Consider the following 20,136-nt stretch of genomic DNA (forward strand, 5'->3'; position numbering starts at 1 on the left):
TGCTGTATGAAAGCAAAATTTGCTCTAAGGAGAATTAATATCATGTAGGACTGAGAGTTGGAGGGAGAACCCACAGCCTTTTTCTTTCAAAGCAGGAAGAACCTGACTTCTCTTAAATTATTTTGCTGTGCTGTTGAGTTTTGTTTCCTTTTAAGATATATTCTTCCTCCTTTAATTATTTTTTAGATCCAGATCCTTTAATGATCTGGCTTGCAGCATGACCCCAGTGACAGATTAGTCAAGGTTCCACAAAGTGCTTTGGGATTGCTGGGATCATGCATGTTCTCCGTTAGTAATTTTATCACTCTAATTCCAACAAACTTAGATTACTTCTTATTAATTGCAGAAATAGTTTGAAGCAAACTTGAGTAGGTATCCTGTGTTGGTTTATAATGTGCATAGATAGTTTTTCAGCTTATGTAGTGATTTCAGATTGACTTAGGTGGAATTCTGTGGGCTTTTTTTCATCTGTTTGATAATGCAGGTGGCTATATTTGTAAAAGGAAAAACAAATTAATTCATACAAAATAATTGGTAAGTTTTTTGGGAGGTGGGCATGAGCGGGAGGAGGGGATAACTGCTGGCAAAAGGCAATATTAACTTGGGGTTAATTTCAGCAAGTAGAATTATGTTGCAAATTGATCCTGTGGGAAAGCCCCACCTAGGAAAGCTGAACTAGGAAGATATCAAATTCTACTTTATTTTTACTGTGAAATAATGATTTTAGTAGGGAACTCAATTAGTTGTAGAGAAGCTTTTCTCACAAGCTAGTGTATGAGAGTGAGATAAACTGCTCACTTAGGTCTGACCTTTTAACTCTTTACAAATGAAAGTATTAAGCACAGAACTGGTTCAGGAGCACTGGATGGGTGGGTTGCCATCTGTACCATATCCACTGCTGTGCTTTCTGCTCAGAGGAAGGCTGGCTGGGACTTGGGCAGATGCAGTGATCATGAGGAATCCTCAAAAAGTGTATCTTGGGAACTTAAATTGTTATGGAGGAATCTTTCTTTATTTATTTTGGCTCATCATGTGTATGTTACAGTCTCATTTGACAAAATTTTCAACAATTTTCAAGTGCTAATGTAATATCAACGCTTCTGAGTTTAAGAAATAATTTTATGTATAAATACCAGTGTGTTTTACATCTTGTCCAAGCATCTGCAAGGATGCTTTACCTTGCGACTTGATGTATTTTGCTTAACTTAAAACAAGTTTAAACATAAGCCAGTAAGTAATATTCATTTCTTCTGAAAATTCGGGTGGGTTCATTAAAGTTTAAAAACTGCTCATTATAGTTTAAAAACGTCACAGTGAACCTAAGATCCTGGAATTAACTGGAAACCTTCCTATATACCTAACACACACAAAAAGAGGCGTGGCCGTGGTAGGAAAATGTTAGTAGAACAAACTGAAACTACTTTGAGAAGCATTTTTGGACCTGAATGTCTGATTTCTAAAAGTAAAATGTAAAAAGCCTTATGGTTCCTGTTCCAGCATTCAACAGCTCATCTAAATGGTTACTGAGTAGCAGCAAGAAAGGTGTTTCTTGCTTGAGTAGCTTTGTTGCAGAGATGCTGAGTAGCATCTTTATTATTATTTTCTTCTACCCCAGTGTTGCAAGGCTCTTCCTTGCTCTCTTTTCTTCCCTGGTAGGCCATATTTTGCCATTCTTGAGTCTGCTGTCCCAGAGGTGCTGCCATCCCAGGGCTGCTGCAGGGCCTGGGTTTGTTACTGGTACGAGGTCATCTGACAGCACTCTACTTGAGAGTTATTGTAGTTGAATCAGAGTCCGGTGAGACTTACGGTTCTATGTAGGTTATCACTATTTTATTCAGTTATTATGATTATATTTTGAATATATCTCTTTTGAATGCTTTTTAAAATTTGTTTAAATTTTTATTAAATCTGATATTTGTTGATTGATGATGTTTAAAGTCAAGGATTAAAATTTTGTAGGGCAAAGATTCAGATCTAGTTACAAGAATTAACTTTCTAAAGCATAGAAAATTATTTTCTGTTATGTACTGAATTCTTTGTCAAGTGATACATTATATCAAATATTTAGAGATGAAATTCAAAGCCCATCGTATTAGCACATAGCAAGTGCTCAATACACCTGGATAAGGAAATTTTCCTTCTCGCTTTGCATAATTAATAGTGTGTGAACAGAAATATGCGTATATGTATATTGTTAATTCCCATTTGAAATTACTGTGTAATTCTACAGTGTGTGTCTGTACAGGCATATCTAGGTCTGTTTCCTTTCAACACCCTGTTGATCTTGGCTTCAGTAATATCTTCTTAAGTATTAATATTTTTTAAAATATATTTGCCTTAAGCCTGACTAGGCTCTTCAGAATTTATAACAGCAGAAGCAAGACATTACAGTTCTGGTGCTTGTCGTGTTTCCGGACCATCTATTTCAGATCTGTTTTGTCATGTTGTGTATATAGATTATTGATTTGAACTGTAGAAGTTGAAGAATGCCTTTGCCATGGTGTAAGAGCTTTCTTTCCTGTGTATTACATGTTCTGTGCTGTGCTATTATTCTTTCCGTGTTCTCATGCTATTGCATGTTACTTATATGAGTGGAAACTATATTTGTGCTGTCTTTAGAATAGTTTATTGAAATTAATGCAGTGAGTCTTTGTATTAGGTAAGTCCTCTACCCTCTCGGGAGGGTGTGTTAACTTTGTGGTGTCAGATGATAAAATGACTGCTGAAAAAAGTGATCTTGTAGAGATTCCATGTTAACCATATACAGACAGTAGAGGTAGTATTTCAACAGAAAATATTTCAATAACAATACAGACGGTACTTCAGCAAAGTAATGTATTTTTTCTTCTAGGTGTTGAAATGGGTTGAAGAAGCAGTTCAAGCTTCCAAAATACATCTCTTGTCTACAGACCATTTGACCATGGCTGAAAATACTTGGCAGATCCCTTTTGATCCAAGTCTGAAAGAGGTTACAGTGTCCTTGAGTGGTCCTTCACCAGCGATTGAAATTCATGATCCATTAGGTAAATAACTTATGCATCCTTCTACTATGGTTAAAAACAAACAAACAAAAAAAACAGCAACTACAAAAAATAATAAAAAAACAAATAATCTCTTCTGTCTTCAACAGGGAAGGCCATATTTATGTGAATGACTAGTGTCCTCGCATTTTGAAAAGCAGTATAATAATTTCAGAAATTCTCTCCTCACCTCCTTCTGTTTTCTTACTTTCCTTGCATTGAAATTTCTGGATACTAATGCTTTTTGTATATTATATTTGTATAGTCACTGAACCATCATTTTGGAGTTACATTTGATGGTTTTTCTCACACATGCTGTTGAGAGCTAAACCAGTATTCTTTAAACTGGGCATGTCCAACCTACAGGCTGTCTGTGGCCTGGGTGTAGCCCATACTAAAACTGCCCCCAGCCTTGTGCCATCGTGGCAGCAGCTCTTCCTCACTGAGCAGACTGGCCCTGGGCATGCACTTATCACTCAGCAACAACCAAAGATCAGTGTCCTACGAAGTGGTCTGGGCTGAAACCAAGACATGGGGAGGGTGCAGCGCAGAGCTGATTAAACTCATGGCTAATAATTTCATGCATCTTGATACACTGAATGAATGCAGTCCTGAAAACAGTGAAAAAGTATGCAGCCTTACTTTCCATTTTGATAAAAGAACATGAGAATAGGTTTCAAGATTGCAAAAAAAATTAATTTTTTTGTGTAGTTGATTCTGGTTTCAGTTGACATGAATTGCTTGCAAATTTTCAAACGGGACATGTAAAATTGCAATCAGATGTTCAACTGAAATAAAAATTTGATTGTGTCTCATTAGTAGAATTTTGTAAGACCTCTCTTAACAGATTTTTTTTTTTTTTTTTTTTAATCCTCAAAAATCTGCTCTGAAAGTAGTGCCTCCTGTTTCGTTATGTTGGTCAATGATGTTAGAGATGGATGTTGGTTGTACAGCTGTAGAGGTTTTCTTACCATGCAAGGTGGCAGCAGAGGGCAGTCTGACGGAATGGTGTTTGACGTAGTGCTGTGTATGAAACAAAAGTATGTCATTGAATTTCTCCATGCAGAAAAAATGGCAAACATTGTCAGTGTTTGCTGAACATTTATGGAGGCCACACAGTGGATGTGAGGGTTGGCTGGCATGTCTCAGTAATGGCAAGAGCAACACTGGGTCACCTCTGCTGGTGCAGATTTTTATTAGTGTGGCATGCAGACTCTTCTTCACTGCTGGAGAAAATGCACAGCTAGTGTCGGTGACTGTTGAAAAACTGCATTTTGTAGCTGAGAATTTGCTCTATCAAACAGTGCTATTGTTCTCTTTGTGTCTGTTGTAGTTTCCATGGAAATAGACAGGAGGCGTTACATTCAGAGCAACTTATGTATATGCAACCCATGATAATTACTGTTCATTCACCGTGATACAAGCAAAACAACAGGTTGGACACCCGTGCTTTAAACCAAGAAAGAATTCAGAATCAAACCCTCCCATGTGTTAATCTCTATTTGTACACTTTGTGATGTGGAAGGAGATTCGTATGCTGATCTGTAGTTTGTAGTTCAAAAGTAGTTAAGCTGATGCCTTAGTAACCTGGAAATGGTTCTCCAGAAATACATTCAGATCATACTTTGTATTTTCTGAATGGTCTTTGGTTGAGAATATTGCCCAAGTTATATTATCATGGAAATAGTCTATGCACAGTATTGTTTCCGTGATATGATTTGGTCTGTCCTACACTGAGGCATTCTGATTTGTTTAAAAATTGTACAGAGAGCACAGTAACACCAGTCTTGATTGCCTCTCAGGCTCAGATGAAGCTTTGATCCCACTATTTTCCTTTCTTCTAGGGCAGCTGCATGTATCTAAAGCTATTATATTTTAATTGAAATTAGTGCAGGTGAATCTGAGGAGCTCTTGAAAACTGATTCTGAGACACTCCCCTTAACTTTAGAATTTCTTTTCAGTGCTCTGAAACAGCTAGAGCTGTTTTAAGTGATGAAGGCACATGTCACCATTAATGGAGCAAAATGCTTCTATAGGGAACCAGTTCCTGCATACAACCATCCATATATTTTTATGCGTGAGTGTACATATAAAGTATGGTATGGTGCATTATGGAAATTTGTAGTATTTTATTGAGGTCTGTAATGCCTTACAGGCCAAATTCCCTGTGAGGGATTCAGTGACCATCAGTCACACGCTAATGCTTGTATGACTGGAAAACCTGGCTTATCAATATTTGTATGGATCTAATCCTACTTGGAACAGATCTACTTGACAGAAAAGTGAGTGGGCTGGCAGTTGCCATGTTGGTTAAGGTAAATATCTTTAAGGATCTCCTTTGAGGAGGTGCTTCAGTACTGCTTTCTTTCACTGGGATCTATTTATATTCTCTGGGAAGAAGAGATCTTGCTTTGCTTTGCTTTATGTACAGAACTTAGGAAACCCAGCGACTGAAGCTGAAGGCTGTACTGGGACTCCCAAGTGAATGAAAAGAGTGAAAATAAATGATGATTTTTGGTATTCTGGCAATGAATTGCAAAGGATTTTGACTGTTGTAAATGTCACTGACTATGCTAAGTAGTAAGTCAAGTATCAAGTATACATGAGAAATGAAGAAAAATATTGTACTTAGTCTCTTTTTTTTTTTTAAGCAATACTCTCTAGTTATTGTCAATTAATTAATTTAGGTAAACAGATCACCAAAGGATTGGGACTGAATGAATTGCTGAATATCCACAACTCTGCAAAAGTAGTAAATATCAAAGATCCAGAGCCTGGAACATGGATGATAAAGGTATAGTTATTGCAGAAATAGTGCATGAATTGTCTTGTAGTTTACTAGAGGATTGTGTGCTATTATCTCCTACATTATTTATCAGAAATATTTATGCATAAGGTTTTACACTAAATGCCTTTTTTGAGCCCTATGTGATGTTCTGAAGTCAGCATAAAATTCTTACGAAGATGTTAATGTAGTTAGATCATAGAATCATAGAATGGTCTGGGTTGAAAAGGACAAAGAATGATCTTGTAATTCCAAGCTCCCTGCCACCAGCAGGGTCACCAACCACCTGACCAGGCTGCCCAGAGGTAGATAGGCAATAGATGTTACTGCCTACAATCAAATCCTTTTTTCTTTGGATGGAAAAAAGGTGAAGTGAGCACTGAATTTTTTGCAGTCTAGTTAGCAGGGACTGTAGTGTGACCAGGCAAAGAGAGGCTTTGCTATGTAAAGCAAGTCTGGAGGACTGGGAAAGGGAGATGATTTGCATTTCATAGGCCAAAGGGTTTGTTAGCAGGTCCATGAAGTCAACAAATCAACATTTAATTCTAACTCTTTATCAGTAAATTACTTAAGTCCTACAGTGTGGAAATCAGTTTGTCCACATAAGTGGTATTCTAATACATTAAGCTACAGAATGGATCCTGAATTAATGGAAATATTATAAAGGTGAGATCAACATTATTAGTAGTAAACTCCAAACATGAAATGACCATTAAGATGTCTGAAATGTTCATGTTAGAACTGCCTGTGGTAACTTGGTGGGCCTTCTTGCCCAGGCTACCTATGTCAGAAACCGCTTTTGTGGGGATTTCACTGAGTGATGGTGCTTGTCTACATGTTTGCAGTCAGCCTCATGTTCCTGTGAGTGCCATATCATGGTTGTATTAATCTAAGATGTGCAAATAAAATAACCTCAAGGAGTACTTAAGATATGTTGCTACAGAGAGCGGGGGGCTGTGAATTGAACTCATATAGTTGAAGTATTTACTTTTTTATAGATGAAAAATAAATAGACATTTTTTATATTGACCTTTTACAGATACACCTGTGTATAAAATAGGTTTAATTAATGCTTATAAGTATCTTAAATGTGGGAGTCGAAGGGACATGGCCACTATCTTTTCAGCAATCTGTGAGTACAGGACAAGGGGAAATGGCTACAAACTGGAGCACAGGAAGTTCCACACTAGTATGGAGCTTCTTCACAGTGAGAGTAACAGAGAACTGGAACAGGCTGCTCAGGGAGATTTGTGGATTCTCCTTCTCTGGAGATATTGCAGACCTGCCTGGATGCTGACTGGTGCAGCCTACTGTAGGGGGTCTGCTTTGCAGCAGGCTGGGCTTGGATCTCTGGAGGACCCCTTCAGCCCCTACAGTGATTCTGTAAGTCCGTAACAGAAAGTAAACTGGTAAAATAGCCTTAACCCCTAATTTAGCAGAGATTTAGATGAATTGAGATTCAGCATATCTTATTTAAGCTGAAGTCAACTAGGACAAAAGTCACTTAACTGCAACTGTACTAGGAGATATGGAGAACAAGCGTACTCTCAATATAATGTAAACTAGCAGGTGAGGTTTAAGACTTGGCTAGACTTTAGGAAGTGTTTATATTCATTTGCTTTTATAATTCATTTGTTATCTGTTCAAAATGTTATTGCACCAAATGCAAATAATATGTTCCAACTTCCTTATCTACAGCACGATCTTCAAATCTTCAAAATTAAGCACTGGCCCCAGTTTTGTTTTCATGGCTAGATGCGGATATCTTTCAAACTTTTGAAATGTGTTAGCTAACAAACAATCCACATAAAACAGTGTGGGAAACCGCTGATACTGTTGCTGACCTGGAGCTAGAAGAGCACAAAATGGCAGGGCAGCGAATAGGTTCAGGGCAAGCTCAGTTTGCCCTGCAACTAGGAGAAGCAGAATGCAGAGAAAGCAAATGCTGTTCTCTGATCCTGCTTGGCTACCACTGTGCTGAGACCTTTTTAGATATGCATTGAGCAAAGCAGAATGACATCTGTTTCTGCATGATGCTGCCCGAACTTCTGAATTGCAGGAATTGCTGAGAGGAGGATGACACCTTTAAAGACTTACTGAGCAAGAGCCGATAAGCTTTCATAAAACCAAGGCTGACACTGAGCATGGTGCAGACTGCCAAGTGGCTCAGTTGGAAGCAGGCCAGTATGCTACTAGGTGCAGACCAGTCCTGGCCAAAGATCAGGCTGCTACTGTAGTAAGGAGTTTTTTGTTGTTTCGTAGCTCAGCCTAATGCTGTCTCCAACATTTTTTCAATTAAAAGACAAAACAAAATCTTGAATATAATTGAATTATTTTTTATTACTTTATCTTTTATGAGCAAAGCAGGTCTTCGGTTAGGTTTGTATAGGCAGCTTATGTTGATGTACAAAATGTCTTTTTTTTTAAAATTATGATAACAAGTCACACTGAACTGAACTGGTATTAGCTGTTACTGAATTAACCACAGAACTTTCAATCCATAAAGTTTGCATCTAAGCCCACAAACAAATGTTGGTGATCTTTTAGTGGGCAGCGAAGCTCTTAAATCACAGGCTCAAGTAACAGAAAACACAGAGTAAAATCCAGTTGCTTTCTGCAGCTGGCTGCAGGTACTTCAGTCATGAAAACATCAAAGTTGTGCCCATATTTGTCTTCTGTAACAGTGGTTTCCTCCCAGTTGGTCTTCTGTAGTGCTCTTGGCTTGTACATTAACATTAGTCCTTTCACAGAGGTATGGCAGAAGGTGAGCTTGTGGCTCTTCCCCATGCAAAAAGCATTTGCATCGTAGAGGGTATTGTATCTTCAGAGAGATGAACCTGCTGTATTTGTGTACTTCCTGGACCCTGGAGCTAGCTGTGAATCACCTGATCTCCTGGCTCTACAGCTGATTTACCATGAGATGTTCCTCAATAAGCAGTTGCTCCAAATTACTCCTTAAAGGGCTTGCCCACCAGGTATTTGGTTGGGAAGGCAAGTAGGTGATGCTGGTGAGTCTGGGAAGGAGAGTGAATAATGAGCAGCTGTCAGCTGTTGATGGAGCCTGTTGTTAACGATTAGCACATGACTTTCTCACTTTCTCAGCTGAGCATTGCTACAGAATCTTATAAGATTAAGTTACTGTTCGTGTGGCTGGGAAGAGTTATGGGGGGGAAGACAGTCCTGTAGTAGCTGATTCGAAGGAGCATAATGTCAAATCAGTGCATAATTTCTGCTCAGTGGGGATGTAATTTAAATCTCAGTTCAGCTGCATATCTCTATCACTGTAAATATAAGTATATAAATATAACGTTGCAGTTAAAAATCTATTTATTAGTTTAGCTTGTTTTTCTTTCCACTGTAAACTGTTTTAAAATAAGAGGTTTTTGCTATTTTGTTTTGTTTTGTTTTTTGGTTGTTAGTAAGTTTGCTTGTTTTTAACCAAAACCAGTGTTCTTTTCAAGCATTTGCTTCTAGATCTATACATTTTGGAAAACTTCATTTTGTGCTGATTGCAAGATAATAAATATTTTTATTTTTATTTTTTCTGATTCATTTGACATAAATGTTTGCTTTCTGCACTGTGCTGGAAGCACATCCATCTGTTTGATCTTATTTTGGCCATCCAGTCTGGGAGAAACAATAACATAATTCTACCGTTCCTTGATAATACTGAAAAGATATTAGAAAAGTACTTACCGGGAGGTAGTCCTTTGGGATAAAGTTTGTCATTAGGTGTTTGCACAGCACTGAGAGCTCCTAGGCACATTTATTGTTTAGTGATAACATTTTTTTTAAGGTTGTTCTAGCCCTAAAACTTCAAGTGTCCCAAAGTCTGAATAATTTATAAAGGTAAGTAATTTCCCCATATGTTGCTTTTTTGTGGATCATATACTTAGCTTTAGTCACTGTTCTTTTTTGTTTGTTTGTTTGCTCTATGATATTAAAGGTGTGACTAAAAATTTAGGAAAAACCTTGTGAGAAATGTAATTGTGCTGTAAATTCCTAATACAGATGCACAAGAGTGTGAAAAGAATTTTGTCACTGAATTTATCTAATGGAATTTTAACTGCCAATTAATGCCTGACAACACAAGTTGCTTGACACTTTGAAACATTTATATTCTTAGCAGCTGGTTTATATAAATGGCTTTATTAATGATTTTCTGAGGTGAAAGGCTAAACAAATAGGAGCAAACAGGTGGTTTTAAGCAGATAGACAGCAATTTGTCGGTGTCTAAACAGCTCTCCCCTGGCAGTTAGTTATGAAAAACAACGGCTTAATTTAATAGTCATGCAGCTGTGTTGGAGAGGCTTGCTGACTAAAGGAATTATGCATTTTAAGGCTTTATTAGGTAATGCTCTCATGATAGGTAAGTCCTGATAATGTTACTAGAGCTACTTCTGTATCCTCAGCTCTGTGACTAAGACCCTAGCTGGGAAAGAGGGGAGTGCTTCTAACATGCTGCATTGATTGAGGCTGCTCTTTGGAATGTGCAATATCTATGACGTCTGCATATAACTCACAGATAAAATTAGTTATGCATATGTTCTAAAAATTGAGCTTACTAATAAATAAAATGGTAAAATATATTATTGTAGCACTGGAAATAAATTATTTATGTTAATGGCCAGCAGAAAACACACACTGATTTTTTTCCAATGACATCTGTTTCATTTCCTGTTTTGCATTACACTTCACAAAAGTCATAATCTAAATTTCCAGAAATGTTATTTGGTTACTGTCAGTGGTGTGTTAAAGTAATTGTTGGTGTTTTGTGTTTGTGTTGTGGGTTACCAAAGACAAAATCAGCTGGCTCTTTTTGCAGGTCCTGCAGTTATTGGCTTGAGTGTCCAAAAGTAGAGCATTATTAAATGCCTTTTTAATGTAATTCTTGACATAAGCCTCCTATGAATTCTTTGTACTGACCTCAGTGTGTGGTTCAGAAACTTCAACTGTTGCCTTTTCAGACATCAAGCAGTGGAAGGCACTCTGTTCGGATCACGGGTCTCAGCACTATTGAATTTCGAGCTGGGTTTTCCAAGAAGCCAACATTAGACTTCAAGAAAACATCCAGCAGACCAGTGAAAGGTTTATATTTGTTTTATTCTGTGCTAAGCAATAACAGCTTTTGGGAGTATGAGGAACCATAAATAAAGTAGGATGATCTTTCTAGTGAACTTGGATAAATTTGAGGCTAATACTGTTAGCCGTTTTAAAAAACAAAATAATATTGTCACGCATATTCTGTAGTTTTTGCTATGAAATACCTTGAAGTTTGCTTTTGATAGTTTTGGAGCCTAAGAGAAAGCCTTGGGCCATGGAGAGCAGTTAATGCAGAGTCTGCTATTTCAGGAACACCTGCTGGAAAATAGTAATTTAAGCTCTAACCAGTGCAGTGTCTCCTGACAGCTAATAAGCAAAGGACATTCTAGGGCAGCTTATTTTCCAGCTACTTTGTAAGTAAATGTTAAAACTGGATGGTGCATTCTTGGGATGATGAGCAATTCTACATAGAATTTATTGGAATTTGTTTTTTTAAACACTTGAAATAGTATATTTCTGTTTCTCTAGGGATTCCTACCTTTGTGCTGCTAAATACCACAGGGATCCTTCTTCCTGCCAGAATAGACCGTCTTGAGCTTCTGAGTATTTCAGGGGAACCTATTAAGACCTTGCCTGTGAAATACTATCCTGACCGAAAGCCATATGGACTATGGAACATTTCTGACTTTATTCCGCCAGATGAAGCTTTTTTTCTTAAAATAATGGGCTACGACAAGGATGGTTATCTTTTTCAGAGAGTTTCAAGCGTTTCATTTTCTAGTATTACTCCTGGTAAGAGATGTTAACTTGAATTGAATCTAATTGTGTATTATCTGAGTTGTGAAGGACAAAATAGTTTTATTTGCTATTAAATATGGCTTAATCAAAAGTTGAATTTTCTTTTAATGAAAAGATGAGGCATGCTAATAACTGTTAATAATCTGTTTGGAAATGTTTACTTTCCTTAGGTGCTCCAAAAGTTACAATGCCCAACAAGACTCCAGGATATTACTTACAGCCAGGGTCTGTTCCGTGCCATGTAGAAAGTCTTATACCTTTTACTCAACACTTTATTAAAAATGGAGTAAAACTAGGAGTGGATCAGTTATTCAAGTAAGTAGTGACTTTTTTCCCTATCCTATTTTACTTCTTATTTGTATCCTGTGATTTCTCTTTACAGTTATATACTTGACATCCTGTTATTTCTATAGCATTTCATTAGGGATGCTGAATTATGTGGATTGAGGCCAAAACAGATAAATTCTGAAGCTTTCCTGTACATTGTCAGCAGTACAAAATGTTACAGATCATTATTATTACTATTGTTACTGTGATGGTGGTTTTTACTTCTTTGCATTCTTAGTTGTCAAACTACACACTTCTACTCCCTGCTTTACACATATCTAGTACCCTAATAAACAGAATGAGTACAATTTCTCTAGGCTTACCTGTATTTTACTGGTAGTGAGGTTCTGAATGGCCTCTGTCCAGTTTACTAGAGTTGTTGTAGTATTGCTCTCCACTGAGGTTGGTTTGGTTTGGTGACAAGGCATCATTTTTTGCTAAAATGTTCCACTACATATTTCAAAAAGTAAATAGTTGATAAGTTGAATATTGTAGTTCTACTATGACAGTTGTCTGTGTGAAAGTACCATTAGAATGATTGAAAGTTAAGGGTTTTTTTTGAAATTAACAGACTTTTAAAAATACAGTTTCTGGAAGTGCTGTCTGCTTCAATTACAAGTGCTAACTTGAATGAGCAATATCTTGGGTAAAAAAAAAAGTGAAATTTCTCTAGAATTTTTAAAGCTTTGCTTTTCTTAGATTTCTGTGTCCTGTTGCAGTCTGATTTAGGAGACTAAGTCCAGTAAATAGCACCTTATGCACTGAATCACAGGCTTAGGATGGAAGGGACCTTACAAATTGTCTTCCAATACCTCTGCTATGAGCTGGTTGCCTCCCACTAGATGAGGCTGCCCAGGGCCCCATCCAATCTGGCTTTTAAGGCTTCCAGGGTTAAGGTGTGCCCAACATCTCTGGGCAGCCTGTGACAGTGCCTTACCGCTCTCTATGTAAATCATTTCTTCATAAAATTAAACCTATTTTTTTTCTTCCTTTTTTAGTTTAAAACCATTTCCCCCTTGTCCTGTCAGTATCAGATTGTAAAAAGTTGGTCCTCCTGCTGTTCACATGCTCCCTTCAGGTACTGGAAAGCCACAATGAGGCCTCCCTGTTGTCTTCCCTTCTCCAAGCTAAACAAGCCCAACTCTCTCAGTCTTTCTTCATGGGAGAGGTGCTTCAGCCCTCTTCATCTTAGTGGCCCTCCTCTGGACCCACTCAAACAGCTCTGCATCTTTCTTGTGCTGGTGCCTCAGGCCTGTTCACAGTACTACAGATAGAGTCTCACCAGGGCAGAGCAGAAGGGGACAGTTCCTTCCCTGCCTTGCTGATGCAGTCCAGGATACAGCTCGCCTTTCTGGTTGCAAGCACACACTGCTGGCTTGCATCCAGCTTTTCGTCCTCAAGGACAAAACGTGGGAAGTCAGTGAGAAATGAGTGCTAATATCTTCAAAATCCGTCCTGTGATATAAATGACATGACTCCGCAAAGCGAGCAAAACTAATAAGCAAAACTCTGACAAGAAAGGTAGTGTGTGAAAATCATTCTGAGTCTGCTAGTTGTTGTGGTTATTAATCAAGGCTGATGTTTGGTTTGGTAAGCCAGATGAAATGTATTCTGCCTAGCTATGTGCATTAGCTAGGCACTAGTGGGACAGGAGAAAGCTTCTTGGGCTGTAGCTCATTTGTGTGAGCCCTAGCTTGCTGCTGCTCCTTGCTTCCTGGGTAGGAGATATTGGACAGCATGGGATGGCTTCTGATGGGAAGGAGCTAAGGTTAGTCACAACATGATTAAGTGCTCTGCTCCCTGTCAGTGCTTTTCACAGGAACTTGATAATCAGGATGTGATTTGGTCCTTAGAACTTGGCTAAGGGATTGTGCTAGTGTTTTCTGAACAGAGTAGCTAAGCAACTTGGTCAGGAAATTGTGTGTACTGGCACAAGTGGAGTAAATGCATTGGCAAACTATTGGTATAAATAAATGACATGACGCTGCAGAAGGTGCTGATTTTTCACAGTAAGACCTGCTGAAAACAGTTGTGTATAGTAACTGCCTGGGTGCGCATCAGGTGCCTTGAGATGTGTGCTATTCATTGCTGCTGTTTAGGTGGTTGTAGACTACCACAGGTCTATGTTTCTCAGGAAATCTCAGTGATTTCCACTCTGGGCATATTCACTTTTATGCTTCCATTCTTAAGACTCCTATGTTCTACATTTCGTATACAGCAAAAGTTAGGAATAATAAAGGACTGGATCACATAATCTCACTTCTGACATACTTTTCACAAAGAAGAGAAGTTTCTCACTTTTTACTTGGATGAAGTACTATTTTATTCTTCAGTTCTGGCAATGCTACCATTCCAGTTTGTCTACTAAGTGTCTTGATGTATAATATGTTAGATTATCTAGAATCATTATGAAGTATGAGTATGTACCGGAAGCCACCTAAAATCACCGCTATTTTCATTTGTATTGTAACCCACAGATTGGGATGTCTGCTACAGCATTCAGCTCTCAATTATATTTGAAGTTGCTTTCTCTTCCTTTCTATATTTTTTGTGAGTTGATATATCACTTTGCCTCCATCTTGTTTGAATGAAGGAATCATTAACTTGCTGTTTTACCATGGTGTGGAAATTCTTGCTAAAGCTATGTTAGATATTCTTATGGCCATTGGTTTTGTTTGTAAACCATAGCAACTGGCCACAGGGAGCTCTGGGACACAGCAGCTGAACCACTGTTTAGTTCATTTGTGTCATCATCTATGTCTCTGCGAATGTTTTTATACAAAAAGTAGGTTTGAATCTTAAGAAGCTTTAAGAGCATTTGCTGACTTTACTTGTTCGTATTTTTTTTTTCTTGACTTTAACATTATGTATGACAAATACATAATACTATTACCTATCAGCTTGCCCCTGCACAGTTTATGGGAAGAAAAATTCTGTATGTTTCTCAGGATTCATGTTTTATAATTTTGTCCACATTTATTCTGTACTTTACTGTTTGTTTTTTATTCTTAGATCCATTGCTTCTGTCTTTATAGTTGTTGCTTGGTTTACTTTTGTGTGGGTAGGCAGAAAACTGAGTTGGTGCTGTTTGAGCCTGTCACAACTTCTGCTGTCCCAGCTTTACCTCTGAAGTTAATGTATCTTTGTATGGATACTTCACTGCTAAATTTCAGCTGTTTGAGGTGGAGGTACACCCTGCAGATTGAAAGGCAGAAAAAGCTGACTGGATGTAGTCACCTGCAAGCAGGTAGGGTAGATGCTACCCTCTCCTTCTGTGAACCTAATAGTGTGTTTGCAGACAGAGAGGGGAGACTTGATTTTATTTGTTAGAGGACAGTGCTCTTTTTGTGAGGCTCATATCTGTACCTGAAAGTCTGGCTAGTAAGAGACACAAGTGTGGTACTGCATACTAGTTCTACGTTGAAGCTCGTGGGTTTTAGAGAAAAACAGCATCTTGAGTAGAGAATACAGCAAGAAGGTATGACTGCAAATAGTACCTTACTTTGGCAACTGTTGACGTAAATTAAAGGCTTCTTAGAATGTTTCAGCTAAACATCTTCAGCAAAAACTTGGTTTCTTAATACTTCTAAAAAGCATATGATGCTAATATTTATCTTTAAGTAAAATCCATAAAGCTAGATCTAGTTTAATTCAGTATAGGATCCATTTTTTCTCTTAGTGTGAAAACCCATCCCTGCGGTCAGGAAACCATGTTCACATACCTCTTGATTCCCTCAGGAAGTTTAATTTTTTCTTTCTCCAGAGAATCATCAAGTATGAGTTGGGATATCAACCAAGTCTCCTTGTCTGATGAAGGTTTCTATGAATGTATTGCAACCAGCGCTGCAGGAACTGGACGTGCGCAGACTTTTCTGGATGTATCAGGTAGGTACTAGTTCATTCTGTATCTAAACGTGATAATTTCTTGTGCTGGAATGTTTATCAGAGAGAAATAGCACTTGGTGCCAATAAAAAGATATTATTTAAAATACTTTGAGATGGAAGCATGTTCTTTTCCTGGTCATGTACACAAATTTGTTGAAACCGATTTTGAGTATTAACATGAGATTTGCTTTGTAGCAACAATTTTTGCTTGTTTGACCTTTTATGATGGCATAATTAAGTTAATGGGTGAAGGTAGGGCTGCTGATGTTATCTATCTGGACTTCAGTAAGGCCTTTGACATGGTCCCCCATAACATCCTTCTTTCTAAACTGGAAAGATGTGGATTTGATCACTGGTCTGTTGGATGGACAAGAAACCGGTTGTGAGATTGTACCCAGAGAGTGGCGGTTTTACTAGCTTGATGTCCAGATGGAGATTAGTGACCAGTGGTGTTGCTCAGGGGTCAGTATTGGAACAGATATCTTTAACATCATAATCAGTGACACTGACAGTGGGATCAAGTGCACCTTCAGTAAGTTTGTAGATGATGCCGAGGGATGCCTGAGGGACAGGATGCCATCCAGAGAGATTCTTTGGGCCAAGAGGTTCAAAAAAATTCAAGTGCAAGGTCTTTCACTTAAGTCATGATAACCCCCACTCTCAGTACAAGCTGGGAGGTGTAAGGATGAAGTACAGACTTGCCTAATAAGAATGGGGAGTATTGGTGGATAGGAAGCTGGGCATGAGCCAGCAGCACTTACAGCCCAGGAAACCAACTGTATCCTGGCCATGTCAAAAGAAGCATGGCCAGTATGTGTTGGAAGATGGTCCTGCCCCTCTGTGCTGGTGAGACCTCACCTGGAGTACTGCATCCAGATGTGGAGTCCTCAGCACAGGAGAGACATGGACCTGTTTGGGTGCATCCAGAGGAAGGTCACAAAAGTAATCCAAGGGATGAAACACCATCTCTGTGAGGACAGGCTGAGAGAGATGGTGCTTTTCAGCCTGGAGAAGAGAAGGACCTGAGAGCAGCCCTTCAGTATCTAAAGGAAAGCTGTGAGAAAGAAGGGGACAGACTCTTCAGCAGGGTCTGTTGTGAATAGTACAAGGTGAAATGGTTTCAGACTTTAGGAAGGGAGAATTTAGGTTGGTTATAAGAAAAAAGCCTTCTACAGTGAGAGTGGTAACATACTGGAACAGGTTGCCCAGAGAGGTGGTGAATGCCCTGTCCCTGGAGAGACCTGGACCAGGCTCTGTGCAACCTGATCTAGCTCTGGATGTTCGTGTTCATTGCAGGGAAGTTGAACTAGATGCCCTTTAAGGATTCCTTCCAACTGAAACCATTTTATGATTCTACGTGGAAGGGTAAATTATTGTGCTTGAGTAGATAAGACACTGGAACAGAGCCCTAGTGGCAGTGAAACTAGTTATAACTCATAACAGCAGCTTGAATTCAGCCCTAAGCTTTTCTGTAGGTGTTTGAAATGGAGACTGTCTTTTTTTTTCTCCTGCATTAGCTAATTGAGGCTAGCTATCCGGAGTTGCAGAACCACAAAACCATTTGGGTTGGAGAGACCTTGCACATTAACTGCTTTACTCACAGCTTGTACCAGAGCTGGCTTCCATGCTTGATCACATTTGCCAGGTTCTTGTCTAGTCAAACAGTGGATGTTGCCAAGGACACAGATTTCTCAAGCTCTGTGGTCAGCCTTTTCAGTAGTTAATTGCTCCCACTAGGAAAACAAGTAACAGTCTAGCTGTAGTTTCCCATGTCGAATATTACAACCATGGATGCTTGTCTTCAGTGCTCCAAGAAGACTCAGATTGTTTTCACTAAAACAGCCCTTTCAGTAGCTGAAGGCAGTGACTTGCATATCCCTTCACCTTGTTTTTTTTCCAGAAACACAGAATGACAACATGGGGAAAATACCCAGCCTGACATCACTGATTCTATGTAAGGGAAAGTGCAGAGAAATAGCTCTCTTACACTGGGAGGTAGATCTGAGAAGAGGAACATTGTTTTAGTCACACGAAGTACTCAAGTAGAACAGAACAGTAACATCAGTACTTATTTGAGTCCTGGCTGAGTGCTAGTTCATTAATTATCTGACAGAATTCTTCTACTGAGCAGGATATTGTCATTTTCTTGTTTCAACCCATATTTTAGAGTACAGGCAGCTGTTATGTTCTGGCTCAGAAACTGTGCATTAGGATTCTTGGTCAGGGTTTTCAGCTATTCTCTTCCTTACAGAGGGAACTGAATGAAAAGGAATCCTAACTTTTATCTTGTGACACTGGTAGCACTTCAGAATCAAGGGAGAATAAGTGGGGGAAATTGTGGCATCATCTTATTTACAAAGCACTGTGAAATCCATTTGCAAGTGACACAATGCAAATATGAGCAATTAGCTCTCTTGACTATCAGAGGAGTAATGTGAGGGAGATACTTTTGAAAGCCTTATATGCAAAGAATTGAAAGAAAATTACCTGAAACTTCTTTATGGAGACAACCTTCTCAAGTTTCCTTAGTTTGCCCAGCTGGCATCACAGATTATCATTTTGCCAGCTGCTGGGTGAAAGGAACTGTGTCAACACTTGAATTTGTCTTTCTCATCAGTGTTAAATCTTAAAAATGTCAAACGGCTTGTTAGCTTGTGCAGGCACATAAACTAAATTCCCAGCGGTCACAGCACCTTGCTTAAGAGCTTGACCAGGGGACTGCAGTGCTCAGCATTGTTGTAAGAGACTGTTGTGTGCTAAAAGATGTGGACTGACATCCAAAAGATTAAGGATTTTAGTCTGTTTTTCTCTTATTTTTCTGAGTTTCTTTCAGTAGTGTACTTGTGGATATTCCTGTGGGAAACATTTAAGACTTGTCTTTTCTTCCCCAAAACCCCCTCAAGCCCCTACAGTGCAAGAGTGAAACTCCATTTCTAATAAGCAAACCTCAAGCTGCTCTCCTCTGCATTTGTTAACGTACACTGTATTGGTAATAAGAACATGGCTGCTAGGGACTGTATGCTTGGGAAGCAGAGCTGCACACCCAGACGTGCAGTGTATGAGGGATTTGTTGGTATGCAGTGAGATAGCTGAAGGCTTGTGGACCTCGCTTGAGACCCCACAGGAGACTTCAGTGAGGAAAAGTTAGTGTTGGCTCTGAGCTGAGGAGCAACTTTCACCCTTATTAAATATGTTTTCTTTTCTCTTAGGCTTGCTTTACTTAGGATAATTCATTTTTTGCTTTTACTGATAAAGGCTTGTCTTGCTCTTACAGCTGTCTCATTTCCATTAAAGCATCTCCATCAGAACATTATTCACTGCAAATTTTTCTTTGCAAGAATTAGTTTGGGAAAAAAAAGAAAACAAATAGAATTTATACATATAATATATCTAACTTTTACAGTGTTACCCCTCATGCATTCCATAAATATGTATGGAATGTATGCATTGTATAGCATTGAAGTGGTTTTTTCCTCCTTTATGAGTGATATCTCAAGCAGGATCAAGACAACAGCTCCTATTTTTAACCTCTATGGTTTCAAAGCTAAATTCCAGAGCTGTTGTGTGAGCCTTGTGTCATGCATAGCAGCCAGGTTGCTCCTGCTGCTGGTAGGGGCTGGAGCTCACTACTGAGAGCACATACTGCTGAATGGTCGCAGGTGTGAGACACTTAAATATCCCTGAAATACTAACACTATTCCTCTGTCCACCTTATGCCCCTTCCCTGAAGCTGGTTAGTGAACATAATGGTGATTCTTGCAGCTGCTGATGACAGGAATTCATTGTCTCCATTACAAGACCATGCTAGCAACGTTTTTATTTTCCCTCTCTAGTATGCACACCTGTTCAAAAAAAAACAAAACCACAACTAAAGTGTAACTTGAATTCCATCTTTTGTGGTTGCACTTCAGTCACAGGTCAGACTTAGACACCTGCTGCTGTCGTCTTCTGTGGAGCTGCAATCTCATGTTGGCTTATCCTGTTGCAGTACTAGGTTGAAGAGCAGTACTATATCCTCTCTCATACATGTAATATTTGATCCTGGCTCAGAGAGTGGTGGTGAATGGAGTTAAATCCAGCTGGTGACAAGTCACTAGTGATGTTCCCTAGGAGTGGATATTGGGGCCCATCCTGTTTTATACCCTTACTGATGTTTTGGATGAGGGGATTGAGTGCACCCTCATTAAGTTTCCAGATGACACCAAGCTGGAAGGAAGTGCTGATCTGCCTAAGGGTAGGAAGGCCCTATGAAGGGATCTGGACAGCCTGGATTGCTGG

General features: G+C 38.9%; 1 protein-coding gene across 3 annotated transcripts in view; it reads left to right on the forward strand.

Moving 5' to 3' along the window:
- HMCN1 (hemicentin 1) overlaps window positions 1-20,136 on the forward strand; it is a 184,835-nt gene that overhangs the window by 43,773 nt on the left and 120,926 nt on the right. For 2 of the 3 annotated variants that reach the window (XM_085510827.1, XM_085510829.1), the window contains exons 5-10: window positions 2,852-3,023; window positions 5,708-5,814; window positions 10,773-10,893; window positions 11,377-11,640; window positions 11,817-11,961; window positions 15,737-15,858. In XM_085510827.1, the coding sequence (XP_085366953.1) occupies window positions 2,852-3,023; window positions 5,708-5,814; window positions 10,773-10,893; window positions 11,377-11,640; window positions 11,817-11,961; window positions 15,737-15,858 (931 nt within the window). The remainder of the gene's footprint in view (window positions 1-2,851; window positions 3,024-5,707; window positions 5,815-10,772; window positions 10,894-11,376; window positions 11,641-11,816; window positions 11,962-15,736; window positions 15,859-20,136) is intronic. The other variant, XM_085510830.1, reaches the window with a different exon arrangement.

Source organism: Coturnix japonica, chromosome 11 (assembly GCF_054131305.1).
Source record: "Coturnix japonica strain WE chromosome 11, WE-NBRP24, whole genome shotgun sequence".
Taxonomy (NCBI): Eukaryota; Metazoa; Chordata; class Aves; order Galliformes; family Phasianidae; genus Coturnix; species Coturnix japonica.